The sequence below is a fragment of the Ursus arctos genome, unplaced genomic scaffold (assembly GCF_023065955.2).
Source record: "Ursus arctos isolate Adak ecotype North America unplaced genomic scaffold, UrsArc2.0 scaffold_12, whole genome shotgun sequence".
NCBI classification, from domain to species: Eukaryota; Metazoa; Chordata; class Mammalia; order Carnivora; family Ursidae; genus Ursus; species Ursus arctos.
In genome coordinates this window covers 8861923-8880798 of record NW_026622786.1, presented here as the reverse complement: position 1 = coordinate 8880798, position 18876 = coordinate 8861923, and the positions used below count along the sequence as shown (strand labels likewise).

The 18876-nt window shown below is 38.4% G+C and overlaps 1 protein-coding gene across 3 annotated transcripts in view; it reads right to left on the bottom strand.

Annotated features, from left to right (window-relative positions):
* Positions 1-8632: 8632 nt before the first annotated feature.
* Positions 8633-18876, bottom strand: part of GDAP2 (ganglioside induced differentiation associated protein 2) — a 69821-nt gene continuing 59577 nt past the window's right edge. For all 3 annotated transcript variants that reach the window (XM_026483645.4, XM_048220321.2, XM_057310335.1), the window contains one exon: positions 8633-16611. In XM_026483645.4, the coding sequence (XP_026339430.1) occupies positions 16564-16611 (48 nt within the window). In that variant the 3' untranslated portion in view covers positions 8633-16563. The remainder of the gene's footprint in view (positions 16612-18876) is intronic.

The window sequence follows — 18876 nt, the reverse complement described above, 5'->3', positions numbered from 1 at the left end:
TAATAATTTGGTATGGAGATGGCCAAACCTCCTGGCCTTTATCGCCGAACACAATGTCCTAGTCTACTCTAACTCATTCCATGACATATCTGCTTGAGGAATCTTGACATTTTCGTCACTTCTTTTCTCTATCTCCAGGTTGGTTGCCAACCCTTGCTAACACTGCAACAGGATGTAATCATTGACCAAAACTCACAGGACTCTGTGAACTGCTTCTGTTGCACTGTGTTCTTTTCAGGAATTTGCCTTGGCGAAGTTCTTGCATTTATTATATTACATTTGGGTGAGCAGAAGTCTTTTTTAAAAGTGTAATTCTGGCAAGTTCTTACAACATCCAGAGTCAGGGGGTTAATCTTGATATATAAAGGATGTGATGATGATATTATTTCTAGTCGGATATTGTGCTTTCTAGTTCATCATTTACCTTCAGCTACATTTTGAGGTGATGCAGTATAACTATAAGACAAGCATAAGGTCCAGGGGCGCTTCAGTGGCTCAGGTGGTCAAGCCTCCAACTCTTGGTTTCAGCTCAGGTCACGATCTCAGGGTTGTGAGATGGAGCCCTACGTTGGGCTTGTGCCCAGTGTGGCGTTGGCTTGAGATTCTTTCCCTCTCCTTTTGCCCCTGCCCTCCACTGTCATGCACAAGCACTCTCTCTCAAATAAATAAATAAAATCGTAAAAAAAAAAAGAAGAAGAAGAAGAAGAAGAAGTAGAAAAAGAAGGGCCAGAGATAAAGGCCAGATAGGTGAAAAAACTGAGAAGCTGAGGTTCAAACCCAGGCTTTCTAATCCTAGAGCCTATGTTCTTTCTGCAACCCCACCAAGTTAAGTGGTATAAACAAGGAAAACAAGAAAAAGAACCTTCAGCCCATAAAACATAGCATACTATTAGGCCTTTCTTTCTAAACTGGGACAGACACTCTCTCATTTGCCAAAGAATGCATTTTTGATGAAAATACATCCATCTTTTATATCTTCTTTGCAAATAACACATTTGATACCAAGTCATTTAGCTACTTAGATAGTAAAAAAGGCAAGACTGATTTTCCTGCCTCCTCTTCTTCCTACCTTCTCCACCCCCTAGTTGTAATGCATGTCTCTGTAGATACATGCCTAATTGCTTTTCATGATAGTATTACAGTATAAAGTAAAAAAAAAAATAACAAAAACAAACAAGAAACATAAAAATGGGTGTGAAACAGTTAAATACTGCCCATACCCCAATAGTAAGTAGGCTATTTTTGAAATGTAGCATAGTCAAGGAGTACAAATTTATGTTACGTCCAGAAGTAACTATAAAAGGCAGGGCTTTAATGTGAAAATCCAAGATGGCATTTAGCCCAATTAGTCAGTAAAAAAAACAAAACAAAACAAAACAAAAAAAACATATTTGGTGCAGGTATTGTGCTCAGGGCTGTGAATACTGTGGTGCTCAAAACAGGTACTGCATAGTGTGCCCTTGAGTGTACAGTCTAGATGGGAAGTTTCTGTCTTTCAACAAAACCCATCTGGAGGGTTAATAAAACTCCTCTTGTTATTGCAGAAATGCAAAAAAAAAAAAAAAAAAATTATGTAGCAGGCAGCATCCAAAGCCCTATTTGCAGACCTGGCAAACACTGGTCAATGTGATTACTGCAAGGATTTCCCAAGAAGCAAATAGGTGGAGAAATGGCTGCAGCAATAGAAATACAGCTGCTGAAGATTTTTTTTTTTTTAAGATTCTACATTTTAAAGCTTGAACTTAGAGCAACTGCTCAAAGTGACAAATAACCTCTGAAATTAGTTGCTGTGTAACAAGAAGGTCATCAGTCTCTAGCATCAGGGGGTCCCACACCATTCTGGATCACACAAGAGGATGGATGACACAGACAGGCAAGATGAGAAAGAATCTAGATGAGAATGGGGCTCTCATAAATCATGTATTAGCCTCTTGATGACATTCTGCTGGAAGAGGGAAGGGTTAGCAGGGACTGAGTCATCACAAATTTAAGTGGGGAATTGGTGGCTCCCTTTCTGAGGATGGGCATATGGTCCCAAAACAAGCTTAAAGGGCAGATGTTAGTATCTAAAGAAAGATTACAGAGTGAAACATGGGACGTTTTGGACAAGGAAGATTCTTAGAATCACATGGAAAATAGTAAAGTGCACAGCAATAGACTTTAGAATCTGTCTAGCCCTGATTAAGTAGAAAGTCTATATATTTATCACCATGCAGTAAGTGGATCAATGATTCTATGTGCTTCCAGACATTTGTATATCAGATATAGCGCAGCTATGGTGAGTCAGGCAAATACAAAATGCACCAGTTCTATGAGAGTCCAGCACTTTCTCCCCCCTCCCCCCCAGCTGCCCAGGAGGGAGCCATGGTCATTCGCATTACAGTGATGCAAGCGGCTGCAGCTGTAATCAGTTAGGATCCCAAACATAACCTTTATGCAGCACTTGGACTAGGCTTTTTCCAGACCTCTCTTATGAGTGGGGAAAGACCTATTGATTTGTTCCCTATCAGGATTCTCCGGGGATCCTGGACTGAGTGAAGAGGAACATTCAGGTCTGATTACATTTTAGTGCAGATAGGAGGACTGACAGAATAGGTGGGCAAGAACTGATAGAACAGACATTTACCAGTCCATCCTGGCTAAGGATTTTGTCCATCCCCTGTTGTGATAGAATTGGTCATTAACATCAGATTCACATTTGTCCTGCATGTTTGCAAGAACATTTTAAAATTAAATGTCCCTACCAGGCTATAAGATGCATGAAATTAAGGACTATGACCCTCTTGTGCGAGACTGTATTCCACAGCCCAGTGCATGGTAGCTGCTTAACCTGTATCTTCTGAGGAAGCAGTAAACTTGTGTCTATTAACTCTTTAGTAGGACAAATGCAGTAGTGCCGTTCAGTTGCTCACAACTGCAATTGATTCTTATTCTTACTATTTGTGGTAGTTATGTTCTATAAAGTTGCTGGGAACACTAAGTCAGTGAATCCTGAAACATCAATCCAAGGATAAATACAATATGAGGCTCCTCTGAACCTCTGGTCAAACATCTTCATCAACTAATCAATCCATTACTTTGTTTTCTGTATGTTCCTGTTTAAAGGTCCCTTATACGGCTGACTCACTAACACTGAACTCATGGCCAACAGCACTGTACAACTCATGCCTGAATGAAGCTTATCTAGCCCATTTATTTCTTCCAGAAGGCACATCACAACCTTCTTGCATTTAGAAATACTAGATAGCACTTTAGCGCTACACCAGGAGCCATTTTTAAACAGAGGAATCAACAAAGAACAAAAATGCAGAACACATGGCACCAAATGAACCAAAAACAGGAAACTTGTTTATAGCATGAGAGCTGAAATGAGAAGGCAGAGCGCCATCTTGTTCCACCTCAATTATTTTGCTGTCATGAGGAAGAAAACATAGAACTTCTTTGGTGTGATGGAGAAGAGTAATGGACCCACGAGGCAGTTTACAGTTAGCATCCGGGTGCCCAGCAGTACCCCCAAGCACACAGGGCCTATTGAAGAACTACTTTCATCTGGGGATGATTACTTAAGACAGGAGGCATTAAGGAGAGGAGTGTGTACTAAATAATCACCAAATTATAAAATGCTAGCTTTAGAAGTTACCTCTTGAACATTGAAAAAGATGAATTTGGAACAAATGGAAGATTATATCTCACAGAGTAAAAAGAAAAAATAACAGATGGCATAGGCTCAGAATAGCTTCAGAAGTTCAGGGACATTCACAGGTAGATATTAAGGAAAGGCAGGAAGTGTTAGGGAATTCTTAATAATGCACCACACTGAATTTTTTGGACTCTGCTGAGGTGATGTGAAATGCGTGTTGTCTGTCTCCTAGCCTGACAAGAGAGGCATGCTGACAACGGTGCCCAGGTTTGTGTAGGGGAGCTTTACCTGAGACCAGCTCCGTGAGTAGGTAGTAAGCATCCACCAGTGCCTACTGTGTGTGTGTGTGTGTGTGTGTGTGTGTGTGTGTGTGTGTGTGTGTGTGTGGAGTGGGGGGGGGGGCGGACAGCTGTCAGGAAACAGGACCAGCTCTGGCCACTCAGGCTTTCGGGCTCGTTCTATGGGTGATTCCGTCTCTTCCATCCCAGAAGACTGCACAAAGCTCCACAGCAAAACTACCTCATCACCTCAGAGCTTTCCCACAGGCTTCCACACCTTGTTGGCTTAGTGTAAGATGTTTCTACCTCCAGGTCTCGTATTTGGTCCTTAATGAGGCAGTTTGGGACCCGAAACCCAATCCTCACTTATATTCAACCTTCCCGGGAAAAGCAAATTATTGAGTTAATTTTGTGAAGGCTGCTAACCAAAGGAATGATCATTTGGCTGTCCATTAAAAAGTATTATATAGGAATCCTCTTTCAACTCTTATGTCTTTCCTGCTCATATGACTCATCAAGTAGTTCCCAAATCCTGGCTGATCAAGTGGTTCTCCTGCTTCAGATCTTACTTCTTTGACACCTTAAGCATAAACACACTCTATTTTTTTTTTCTATTAGCAATTATTTAAAAGTCTACTGCATGTCAGGGGCTGTTCAAGGAGACACTGAGAATACTGTAATGAACGAAACAGAAAGGTCCATGCCCCTAGTTATTCATACATACATATATGAATAGGTCAACAATGTGGTATTTAAACTGGTACGGCACTGGCACGGACCAATCAGAAGAGGTGCTGGCCGTGGTCTTGGAGTAGGGTTCTGGAGGGGCAAGTGGTATTAACCCTCTAGATTATGTGGAGAACCAGGGAAACTGGGGGAAGGTGGGGATAGTAACGGGCATTGGGAGGGCTCAGGATAGCAGGATAGATCTCTTATAGAAGTATTTCAGTAACTTTAACAATTGATGTGGTTGAATATGAGTCCTGGTAGTAAGTGCCATGGGAAAAATTAAATGGCACAACATGGCCAAAGTGTGAAGAGTGACTTGTCCCAGCAACATGAGAGAATACTCATGTTTTAGAATGGAACTTCTCGGGGGGGGAAAGAAGTAAAGAGAGTGCAAAGAGAGTAGCAAGTGAAGGCAGTACCTGAATATTTTTTTTAAGTCTTCATAAGCAACACACTTTGTTTTTACAGCATTCTGTGAAAACAAAATACCCTTAATCTCACTGTTTACCTGAAGTGAGTCATGATCTCACGGTCCTGATGTAAAGGATGAGGGTATGTAAACCACGGATGCTTTAGAGGAGAAAATAAAAATTAGTAACATCTGAATTTAATGTCTAAATATTAATAACCCTCCCTCTCATCGTCTTAACGGGTGACCATGGTATGGAACGTAACGTCGTAAGTAAATGACAGGAAGTAGAAGCAGCAGAAGGCCCATCCCGAATAATGTACTAGATTCAGATTTGGTTGGCCTCCAGGCAGTGAAAAGTGGATATTTCCCTCGCAACTGTATTTCTGAAGACAAAAAATTGCATGTTAGTCTGAGTAGGCTGTGGTTTCTCACTTTTCATGTTGAAGCACTTGGGTCCAATAAAAGTCATTTTTAAGTAATAATTTTAAGAAAGTGACTTGTAAAGGAATCAAGAGTTTTGAGAAGTATATCTGGGAGCTATGAGTGCCTATAGAGAAGAAAACATTTTAGGTCTTGTTTAGTATCCTTAAGATCATAATTTCAGGAAAAGGAAAGAAATAAGACATCTCCAAATCCTGTTTCCATGTTTATGACAAGAACTATATTGTTCAGAGTATATGAAAAGCATCTTCTTTCAGTAGTTTGCCAACTACTTAACGTAAGGTTTCTTAGTTTAAGATTTATCTGGAGAGATGATCCAGATCTTTAAATTGTTTGTCAGAGGTGTCCCTGACCTATGAAAAGATTAAGAACCACTGGCATAATGGAAAAATTCATTCATTCATTCATTCATTCATTCATTCATTCATTCATTCATTCATCCATTCGTTCCATAAGCGTTTATGCACTGCCAATTATATACCAGGTACTAGTCTAGGCACTATTCTCATGGAGTCTGTATTCCATTGAGAGGATTGGAAGGGTTAAAGGGAGTCAGACACCAGGGTTTTGATACTGGTATTGTAACCTTAAGCAGATTATTTGCCTCTCTGAGCCTCCATTTCTTCATCTGTAAAGTAGGAATAAGAGAGTAAGAACAAAAACGATTCAACTATCTAGCACAAAGGCATAAATTCAATAAAAAATAATTATTATTAAAGTCCTGTCACCAGGAGGAAGTAGGTATAGGTGAGAGAGATATCACTACTTCATTTTTATAGATAAAAAGGTTAAGCTTAAAGGGGTTACGTGAATCATGTTAGGCAAGGGAGTGATTAACATATCTAGCTAGTTGATAGGTTGACTGGCTCTTGATTTTCTTCCTCCACATTCTTTTCCTTAATTAGGCCTCTGCTGGATTCATCAGCTTTAAAGAACCACTGAATTATTTATTTAAAACAGGAGTTGGCAAACTATGGCCCACTGCCAGTTTTTATATGGCCCTCAAGCTAAGTGTAGCTTTTTACGGTTTTAAACGGTTGAAAACAAGGAGAAATGGTGTTTTGTTATACTTGAAAAATCATTTGAACTTCAAATTCCAGTCTCCATAAATAAAGTCTTATTGGAACACAGGCACGCCCATTTGCTCAAGTATTGTCTGTGGCTGCTTTCATGCTACAGCAGCAGAGCTGAATGGTTGTGACAGAGACCATATGGCCTGAAAAGCCTAAAATATTTATGATCTGGCCCTTTACCAAAAAAGTTTGCCAACCCCTGCTTTAAAATGTCATTTTCTCCCGAAGGAAAGACATACCAAATACATCATAAATCTTCTGAATTGGGGATGTGACATAATTTAAAATTGAAGAGCCAAGTGTATCTGGTAAGTCTGGAAAGTGAGATACTTTGATCACAGCAATTAGAATATTTAAATAAGACAACAGCTAGTATTTATGAGACTTTCAGAAGTATGAAGTCATTTGATCTTTACAATAATTCTAAGAGGTAAGTGCTGTTTACATATGAGAGAGCTGAAATTCAAAGAGGTTGGGAAACATGCCCAGGTCACATAGCCAGTCAACAGCTGATCTGGGATTTGAATCAAAGCCTATGCTTCTATATACCAGACTAAAGCCATATAATGGATAGACCAATGGTAGAAGTAAGAAACTCTGAATAGGTACATCTACCCAATCTTCTCTGCCTTTCCAAAACCTATTCCCTAAGATGACCTTGTGGCTAGTTTCTTTACTTCTCCAAGATTCTTCTTTTTCTTCCATAAAATGGGGAAAATACCTAGCTTGGAAGTTTACTGTAAGCATTAGAGATAATATATTTACAATGCCTGGTATCCTGTAAATGATAGCTGCTACTAGTTCATTACTATTGTGCAGGAAACGTTTTTGTAAGGTGCGTGGGTAGCAAATCTGCTAAGGCAACTCTGGAAGCAGGGGGAGGTGGCAGCTATGAAAGAAGATCGGTAAATACGTTCCCTTGTCCCTGAAAGGCCCAGCAAGCAGTCCCAGGCTGCCAGTTGCCTAAATTAGGCAGCTCTTTTTCCTAGAGAGGGTTTCTGTACCATGGTGAAGGAAAGGGGCAATAAAGGCTGCTGCAGTTGGGATGAGGGGCCAGTTCTTTACAGCTGATGGACAGTGCTCACTTTTGTACGAAGTACGGGCCCTATGTGAGAACCAACATCGGCACATGGAGAGGAAGCAGCTATGACGCTGGAGTGGAAGCAGGGGAGGCAGCAGTTGGGAGGTTAAGGGAGAATAAGCAGTTGTAAGTTGTACTCCAGAATTCTCTTTTGTGAGAAAGGGAACTGGGAAGATTGAGCCACAGAAAGTGCTATGCCGCTACCTTAAACCCTTAGGTTGGTGACCAGGAGAAACACTTGCTGCCAGATTAGACATTAGAGAAACGTAGCCACAGGTATTTCACCTGGTCACCAACCCAGGGGTTTCTCTGTTACCCAGGAACAAATAGCAATTCCTTTCTTAGTGTGGGCCAGGCACTATGCCAAGTGTTGTGACCATATTTTCTCAGGTGATTCTCACAACCATCTGGTGAAGTAGATATTGCTAGCAACACTTTATAGATACGAAAACTGAGGCTTAGAAGGGCTAAGTGACTCCACTCCCAGAACAACACTGCTAGTAAGTAAGCATCAGTATTTGAATCTAGTCTTTCGACATCTATCCCACAGCCCTTTCAATTACTCCTCGGTTGCTACCCATGGCTAGTGACTTATGTGGGTATCAATTCATTCCACAAATATTTATTGAGGCACTGTTCTCCCAATAAGTCTAACTTGGAGATGTGCCTTAGGGGAGGACATACTGCAGTAAAGCCCAAACAACACAGAAGGGAGGGTGGAGGAGAGTGGGAATGGGGAATGACTGGTAATGGGTATTGAGGCTTCATTTAGGGTGTTGAAAATGTTGTAAAAGTAAATAGTGGTGACGGTTGTACAATGCCGAGCATGCTAAAAACCACTGAACTATACACTTTAAGTGGGTGAATTTTATATGTGAGTTACTTTTCAAATAAAGCTGCTAAAAAAAAAAAAAAGAAAATTAAAGGATGAACATACCAAAAAAGGATATACTCCACAAAATTAGAAGAGAAATAGGCTTAGTCATGAAAGCTTTTATATCCAAAACAACATAATATAGGATGGTATTATATTACAATTTGATTTTGGTACATGTCACAATAAGTTATAAACATAAAAACAAAACAAAACAAAAATCCTAGATGCAGAGTGGTCTTACCCAGTGCAATGCATTCCACTATCGTGAACTAAAAAAAAAAAAGGGGGGGGGGCTCTTGCCTTTTTCTCACTTCCTGTGTAATTTCCATGGGGGTTATATGAGGCTCCAAACTGAATTTTCTAGGATAGCATTTTCCATAGCAACAGGATGGGCTCAACAAGGAAATGTTAGCACTTCGTAGTTCTGGTCTTATACTAAGTGCTCTACAAAGAAAACAACTGTGCAGCCTGTCTGGGCTTCACTTAGCAAACTTTAAGTTGATTGATAACCTCTGCTGCTAACTCTTGAACTCTGGTCCTCCCTGGAACTTGGCTGAGCAAGTGCAACTTAGATAAAAAAAAAATAAATGATAAATAATAAATTAAAAAAAGAGAACTTCTTTAGAGGACACGAGAGGGAATGTCAAAGCCAAGCAGCTGTGCAAACATTGTTAAACCACAGAGCTCTAGCTATCGATGGCAAAAGGTCACCCTGAAATTACCTACAACCTACATGATCTGGCTAGGAGTCCAACCTGCCTTAACCTGCCTGGGCCTCTACTCCCTCATCTGTCTGAGAACCAAGGTGCCCCTTTATAATAAGTTTTAACACCTACTTTACTATTAGAAATAAAATTCATAGATAACAACCCACCTACAAACAATGTTTTTTAAAAAAATCAATGTTAGAATTTACAATAAGCATTTCAAAATGACAACGTCAGATGTATCTAAACTAGAAGACACGATGAAATAGTCAAATGCTTAGTATACCTCCTTATAAAAAATAAATTTGGATTTTAAAGAAGCAAAAGACGGGAGGCCATTCTATCCAAAGTTATAATAAACTGGTCTTATTTATATTTAATAAGACAAGTAGGGCTCACAACCCACATCAAGTAACACACTGCTGAAATGGAGAAAATCAGGCAGAACCAGGCCTTATCTGTAATGTGAAGCCAGAACAATTTTCTTATGCTGTGCTACGGGATGAGGCAGTGAGGTCTCGCACAGGACGTATCTTCCGTCTTGATAACCCACATGTATGGAGAGCCATGCATTCACTGAACTTAAAGATCTTACAGATGGGTTAAAGATGCTGGATCAGAAACACAATAATTTCCATAACACAGATTATTATTATGCTTCTATATAGGATGGAATAAAGGAAAAGTATTTTCAAAAACAGACCTTACAAAATTCAGTGACAGCCTCACATTTCAGGTTATCTCCACTACCTTAGTAATTTTGTGCAAGTATATGTTTTGGTAAGTGGGGAAAGAATTTGAATTTGATACATCCTATCTCTGTCAATAAATAACTGAGTTCCCCTTATAACTCTCTCCTGGTATTTTCTCCCAGCACCCAATTAGAAAAAAAAGGCAAAAGAGTAAAAAACCCAGCCTACAGGTATGCTTGTTCATTTTACAGAACTCCAAAACTTATCTTAGAAAAACTAAGAAGAGAGAGAAGACTTACTTACTTGAACTATTTTAAAGGACAGAACAATTTTTCAAAATAGGTTTCACAGGTGAAAATTAAGATGTTTGCAGGCTACTTCTCAGAACCATCAAGGAATATAATAGTGGTGGGGGGGAATCTTTTCTCTGCAAACAAGCTCTATTGGGATTCAGGAAGAATCTCATGTTATCCTTAGTTACGGACGATCAGTGTGCAAGAGAACAGTAATGTTCTCTCTGAAGTTGAGCCCAATGGTCCTAATATCCTTTTCAAGGACCACAACCTCAAAAAAAGATTGTATTTATCTTGTGTCAATTTCTTAGCACATTACACAACTGTTTAAAAAAACCTTAGCCATTTCCCCTCCAGAGAAACATCATTAATTTTATAATAAGAATTTCTGAGAAAATAAAATTTAAAATTAAATAGCTTTTTAAAATAAGCAACTTATATTGATGTTTTACATTATTTTTTATAAGAGTATAAGCTTTGAAGTCAGACTTGGATTTGAATCCTGATTCTATCACTCAATATATAAGATAGCATATATAAAGTGCTTAGCAAAGTTGAAGGCACATAGTAAGTCCTCAAATGTTAATATTATTTCTAATCAAAGCAATAGTAGCTGCCTTTTATAAACACTTACTATGGATGCTTTGTATTATTGCGTTTTTTTCCCTTAACTAATTATTCAATGAGATTATCCCTGTTTAACACATGAAAACCCTGAGGTTCAGAAAAGGCTGAGAAACATGCCCAAGGTCTGAACCCAGGTGTCCAGGAGCCAAAGCATCAGTGCTAACTAATTAACCATCACTAAAAATTCTTGTGTGTGTGGAAAGGGTGCAGGGAATGTGAGTGTGTGTGTGGTTATGTTTGGTGGGGGATCCATGAGTTTTCTATGATTATTAGACATTTTTCATGCAGATGAAAAATGTAAAAAGTTAATATTCATGTTCTGATAATTAATATAACTGACTTAAAACCAAATTTTGCCAGGACATTTCAGTGCTGAGGTCTGCATTTGTGTTTACTTGCACAATAGAGCCGGGTTCTGCTTTAGCGGGAGGCTTATGGAGAACAGAGGCTGACTTAATAGGGAAATGATGCAGCCAAGCTAGATGAAGACCAAATATCACTGTGTTCTAAACAATGACAGTAGAGTCTGAACCCAGAAACACAGCGGGATAACTGAGTCACCACGCGGCACACACAGCACCTGGCAGGGGCATGCAGAACTCAAAAGAACCCGTGAGACAGCACTCTGTACCGTAATCACGTTACAAGTGACAGTTTTGTTTTGGTGAAACGTCATCATCCACCATGCTTCACTAATGTTATTTTAAAGTTTATTGGTTTTATAGTTTTGCTCCTATCTATAAACTTCTTTGGGTTTTATACTTGTACAAGAGCTACGAGCATAAAGCAGTATACGTAGCTTTATGTTTATATATACTTAGGTAACAATAAATAATGGAGTAAAAACTGAGGAACTAAGACAGCCCTTCCTTATTAAAAGCGATGTACATTATTCAAGTTTGAGAAACAAAGCTCGATACCGTCTGTACTGCCTGTATGCGTGGGCATCAGCAGGTCGTTTAACCACTACTATCTACCTCATAGGATTTGTAGGATTAAGTGAGATAATAAATGTGAGTGCCTGGCCCACAGAAGGGATTACGACAGTTGGGTCTCCTTTCCTCTAAAGAGGGAAAGTAGGGAAGCTGAATATAGTCTGGTCTTTTACTTGTGGTCTTGGGACCAGGAGTACTGATAATCACCTGAGCTTGTTAGAAACAGAATCCCAGGCTCGACCTCAGAGCTACTGCATCAGAATCTGCACCGTAACATACTGCCAGCTGATTTAATATATGCACGTTAAAGTCTGAAAACTACTAGTCTAGGTCCCCGTAGAGAAGGCTGACAGTAAAATTTACTGCATTTTGCACTACTCTGTAAGTTAATTTCAGTGATTAGAGACAAGCCAGGGTAGATGACCAAAACACTGTCCTACCCTGCGGCTCAAAACAAACACTATCATTTTACTACTGGTCCTTCATAGGCTATATTTGCAGAGTGGGATCCTCTTTAAATGGGATCTAACCTCTAATTCAGAAAGACTAAAATAAATTTTTAAATGCAAGATAGTCATAAAAGCATTGTGAATTCTGAATAAACAAATTTTAAGATCATGTCAATAAAACGTTTTTTGGTCTCCTGTGCCCAATAGCAATTAAAATTATTTACATATGTTAAGCTCATAATTAAATATTCTGGCCCACAAGAACTGGTCTGACAAAGTGCTGGCTCAGTTTATGATGACTGTGTGCTTACACTAGCAAAACACATTACAAAAAAAAAAAAAAAGTATGACTATATACAAAATGTATTAATTTTAACTGCTGAACAAAAATATCAGGTCACATTCAGTAGTTACAATTTTGTTAGTGTAATTCACTAGAGAGTATCTATATTTTTCTCCTTGAACTCAGTGGCCCTATATATTTAATGCTTACTTACTTCACTAAAAAAGATGAGATACTGTTCCTGGAAGCAAAGAAAACAAAATTAATTAATATCCAAGAGAGCCACTAATATATAAAATGACCTTGATATCATCTGCTTAAGGGCTATTTTGATAGAATCCAAGCTTGAACTATGTTATTTATTGCTGTGTTCTCTATATATGGGCCACAGAAACCACATGCAAAGAATGTAATGCAAAGCAGATTACCATGTGAGTGTATACACACATATATATATCATGTACATACGCATGAAGGTACATATGTACGTGTGTGTATATATGCAATACATATATATGGTTTGGCCTACTAGGCAATTCTTATAATCTCTGATTTCTGATAAACCTAGATCACAGGTACAGACCTACTTTAATCCTTCATGGTTTTGGGCAATCCTGAGCCAAGAGTCAATCATATACCATGAAGTATATTAGTGCCAGTATAGGGAAAACACTCTAGTGCATGTTGACTATATGTCTGTAACTTAATAAGAGAATGACAATCTGAAACTCACTGGTCAACTCCAATTATAGAAGTGTATAGGTTATCTTGCAGTCCTTTGGGTTCTTAATACAATCAATTCACTGTTCTTAGAACCATACAATCCTTCTCTTTCTAGTACTTCAAATTCTAATAATTTCTATTCATATATTAATATAAACTCTATATATACACACACAAACAGGGCAAACACAAAGAGTGATTTTTAGCTTATACTGAAACTACATTTTATCACTTTCCTATTAGCTACTGCAAAGAAAAGAAACCATTACCTACAGTTTGAATTCATTGAATGGTATCTCAGCAAACAGAAAACAGGTAGAAATAGGCAAGCCACGTTTTTCTACTAGAGCAGTTACACACACGCATCCCTCTCTAGAAATGCAAGATATTTTAATCCTTCTACATTTCAGATATTTGATAAAAAATCTATACCCATTTTTCCTAGCAAAAATACTCTAAAAATCCTCTGTTCTTTAGCCTCAAGCTAATTGGATTCTTTTGAAAAAATAAACAGAGTACCAGCCAATGAAATAAGATGTGTAATAAAGAAAAGAAAATCTTGAACCACTTGGTCTCTAAGCCTTAAGAGTCTAACAAAGACAGTTTTTTTCAAGAGGTTATTTTCACTATCAAGAAACTTGGATATAGATGAGTTAAGAAGAATCCAAATATATGCTGAAGAAATGTACTTGTTTAAGAAAATTCTATTATGCCTCGCATGAATTAATGAATTCACTTAGCATTTTATACCTTGTTTCTTCCTCAATTCAACTAGCATTTGGCATGACCAAAGTTTAATTAAATTAAGGACTTGGTGGTGCTTTGAATTAACATCAGATGCTAGTACTCATCTCCACCCAGTCATCCTTTTATCCTCTAATATGTCTCTGAAAATGGCATGTGTTCTACAGGCAACCCAACTTTTTGACAAAGGCAGATATATACTGAACATTACATAATCATTTCACTATCAAGGTCACTATGTTCCTTTGGTAGGATTTAATACATTGAAACAACTTCATTACATAACACTTCAGACAGCTATGAAAGCATGACCTTGGTCCCATACCAAATTTAGTTTCACTGAGAAGCACAGCCGTTATCTTTAGTCACCATTATTTTATGAAACGTGGTTGGTATGTATGTAGTTCCATACTACCTTTATACCCTAGGACATCAACTGAATGAGAATCTCACTATATATAGAATCCTGCTTGTGTTACTAGACATTAATACACTCGTATGAATATAGCAAAGGGACATTCTTTCAAAATTACTGCCTATGAGAAATTCTACACATCAATTTTCTTCTTTTCAAATGGCGAAGTAGCTTACAGCCTCTATTATCTATAGAGGAAATGATTCAGGCCAAATGCCAATTTGAGACAGCCAAGTCCACTTTCAAAAAAGAAAAGTTGGCATATTTTTATAACTGCTCCTAGTGCAAAGATACCTCAAATATGATCTAATAACGGACTGGAGAAGATGATGCTAATTTTTCAGAGTTTTAAAGCTCAAGGCTTAAGGGATTAAAAGTAGTGCTGTTTGAGGGGAAGCTTACCAATAGACATCTGACTGGCTGTTTGGCTCTGATGACCTAGGGAATGTAACATGAAACCCTTACCCAATAAGCATATACAAGGAGCAAGTGGCTTTGATTTCTGACACAAAGCAAATGTGTCCATTTCATGCAAAAGATACTAGCGCTTATCGAAAGAATGTAAAGCTCCTTCTTGTTTGTAGGGGAAAATAGAGGATGGGGCTAATACAACTATAGGGGGATCTCTCTGTCATAAAAGAGGTATGTTTCCTTTATCCACTGAAGAATTAATTTGGGCACAGAGTAATGGGACCTTTGGAAGCACTGATCCTGAACATATTAGAACAGAAGAGTTCTACTTTTTCTTCTCTGAACTGCCAATGTACATGATAGAGTGAGGGAGATGGGGGGGTGGGTGCAGGAATCAAAAGGAATTTGAAGACACCCAGATGGAAATTATACTGGTTTGACCTCAATTCAAGAAGAAATGTTTAAAATGGCTAACAGATGCCTCTTGTTAAAGTGTAGCACTGGGGGAGGAGGAGGCTAGAAGAAATTCTGGACAAAGTAGGAAGGCGGTCCTCAGGGTTGGGATTTTTTCATAACAGCTCTTGTCCTAAGACAAGAAAAGTCACTCAAAAGGTGCCAAGGACAAGAGGAGTTGCCTGGTAGTACCCTAAGTACATTTATTATCATTTAAAAACTAACTCAGTGACACCTACACAAACTCCCCTAGCATTTTGCACCCAAAGACATCAAAAGCCCTTTCTAACTGCTAGCCTTATGATACCTCTGTGAGGTCAGTATCATAATTCTAATTTTTATTTATAAGCAAGCTAAGGCACAAATAGAGCCTGAGTGGCAACAGCAGTCTGGAATTTTGTTCACTGCGATGCACTTCCTCCATTTTGATGTACGCAACTCTAGAGACACTGTGAGGAAATGTCCTTAGAGGGAGTCACTGTAAAGCCCAACAAAATCACAACTCTGGGGAGATAGCACCCTCTCTAAAGGCTCACCAATGGAGAATAGGAGATGCCTTTCACATAAAAGTGCTAATGAGTGCAGTCCTTTAGAAAAAGGACACCAAATCACCCACGATTACAGGAAAAAGGCGGAAGATACAGTCTTCTTGTTTTCCCCCACTGTTGAGACCAGAACAGTGACAATCTTAACAAATCATATAATCCAAAATCTTAATCTTCACTGGCGCAGTAAGATTCTAAAACCTATATTTTGCTAATGATTTCAATGTTTTGATCAGATATATTTCCACATCCTTGATCCCAGATAATTCTCTTTTACCATAACCAAATTCTCTATATGAAATATAACGCCAGGATCTGAAGCAAACAATGCGTATGGTCCTCATACATTGGTTCTATGTATTTCGAGAAACATTTAAGTACACAAAGGAAGCGTGCAATGTTAAAGAGATGGCATGAACGATATTGGTGGCTTGTCTAATGGAAAACCCAGTGTCCTTTCAGGAAACTGAAGATACTCAAAAGTTGCTCCCCAATTTCTATTAACAACCCACTAAAAATGAACATTTTCATTTGATACAAATATACAAATTTAAAATAAGTGTGCAGTTCAGAATGGCCTACCATTGTCAGATTGCTTATGTGCCAGAAAATATACAGTCAATAAAAAAATACCAGAGAGGTGGGGACAAAAGGCTCTCTGGATCTGAACAGCAAAAATGAATTTCACTTCAATAGGTAGCGATTCGTGGAGAAAGTGACGTCCTTGGAAACCAGTAGCACTAAAAGATGGCAGGTCACAAATCTGGTGACGGGGGATAAGATGTATAGTAAGGCCCATTTTCCTGTGGAAGAAAAAAAAAGACAAGAACATTAAGTAATAAAACGAATTTAAATGGGCATGTGAAAGAAAAGGATTTATAGTCAGTGATAGCATGTATGTAAAATGTCTAGCACATGTCTGGCCCTGAGCAAGGCGCTCAGCCATCAAAACAGTTCCACTACAGGCAGCCAGAGCTGGTATAGAGCAGGCAGAGGTAATCAGGATGATAATACTTTTAAATAACATTATTAGTTACTGAATATTCTATATGCCAGACACTTTACAACAGCACTTTTCTTTCATTATCCCTTTTATCTCCTCACATAATGCCATGAGGTAGGTAACAACTTTTTGCAGAAGAAACTGAGGATCACGCAGCTTGAACAACTCACCTAATTTCACCTAGCAGTAACCAGAAGAGCCTGAATTGAAATCCTGGTGTATTCAAATCTAACGCCCAGATTATTTTGTTAGACTGGGCTGTCTTACTGTGTACTGAACCTTAATATAGAATGATGGAACAAAACAGTATGTGTGAATTTTCTGACTTCGTTTTGGCTAACTTTATCTTAATAAAAATGAAGACAGTTAACTTTATGGTAGATGGAACTTTGATTACATTTATGGGACTTAGGATTCATTTCTCATTTTTAAGAAAAGTATTTGACAAGTAACTTATTTCTCAGTAAACTGTAAACAGAAATGCTTAGCATTGATGTAGATAATAGGAATGGAGAATGAGACACAGATGAAAATAGCATTGCTTTATGGTATATTTACACTATTAGTTATGATGAAGCATTAAAATCTAACTGGTTTTGAACATAGTAGGTGGTTAAATGTCATTTGAGTAACTAAGGGTATCAAAAACTCTTGACTTTTTTGGGGGGCTTTCAAAAGGGTGAGCAAGAGCGTTGAGTGGGGCGGGGGTGGGTAGGGAGAGGGAGAATCTTAAGCAGGTTCCACACCCAGTGTGGAGCTCAACTCAGGGCCAATCTCACGGACCCTGAAATTATGACTTGAGCTGAAATAGAGTTCTACGCTTAATTGACTGAGCCCCCCAGGTGCCCCTAAAAGCTCTGACATTTTTCAGACTAGATGCTCTGGAGCAAGAACTGATGCTAGGATCAAAGCCAGGAAAACAAGAAAATATCTAGGAAAATCTACTGTCTGATTATAAATCTGACCAGGTATTAAAAAGATTTTTGAAAATTAGGTAGAAACAAATCCTAGGGTTGGCTGCATTTCAGGATACTTAAAAAAAATTAATGAAAACCTTTTCTTTCTTTTTTTTTTGTATTTTAGAATTTCCTATCAAGATCTGTTATACTAACCACTCCTATAACCTCAACATGCATTGAACCTATGCTTAAGAAACATGCCTGAAGAGATAACTCAATTTTGAAGTTCATTTGAAAAAAAAAAATCGTTCACTAACCATCTTGAAGATTTCTCTATTCCATTCTACTACCGTATTTTTTTAGGTTTTCCTATCTACGTTAAATTGTGATAAAGTAAGAAGGGCAAATCTAATTCTTAATGCTATGAAACAGAGCTTTTTATATTAGTCTCACACTGTGCAAAAAGACTGCCGAGCAATCTATTTTCTCTATTTCTGGAAACAATCTTAGAACTTTGAAGAACTGTTGCCAGGTAAATTTGTATACTCTTTTCTTTGACTGTATTTTAAATCTGTAAGAATGCTGACTAGCAGCCCTTCTGAAATGGTCTCCGTAACATTTTGAAATAGATAAAAATTACCTTCTAATTACCTTCAAAGGTTCCTTTCATTCCTATAAAACTTATATCACTGTTCTAAGTCACACAAGACACAGAAAATAGAAGCCCACTGAAACTAGCCAACAATGACACATCATGCCCGATCATATCTACTATGTACAAGGCACAAGTGAACATGACAATAAATTAACCAATTCAATACTCATTCCCTTTTCTCTGATTATATTTTTCATTTTCCTAGCAAAGGCAAATATTTCCTTACAAGATAATATCCAACCACCTACTGGATCTCCACCTCAATCCTAGTGTGTCAAAAACTGAACATACCACCTGTCTCTTCTCTCCCACCCCCTCAACACCCTCGCTCTTCCTCCAAACTGCCTCTCTGGGGTGGCAGCAATACCATCCAAGTCATTGCCATCATCACTACTCCTGCCCCAGCTCTAGTCTCGTTTCTCCTCTGACCTCTGATAGCCTCTTACTTATCTATTTGCCTAGAGTGTTAACCTCTCTAGTCACTTTCTATGCTGTTTCTTTTGCCATCATT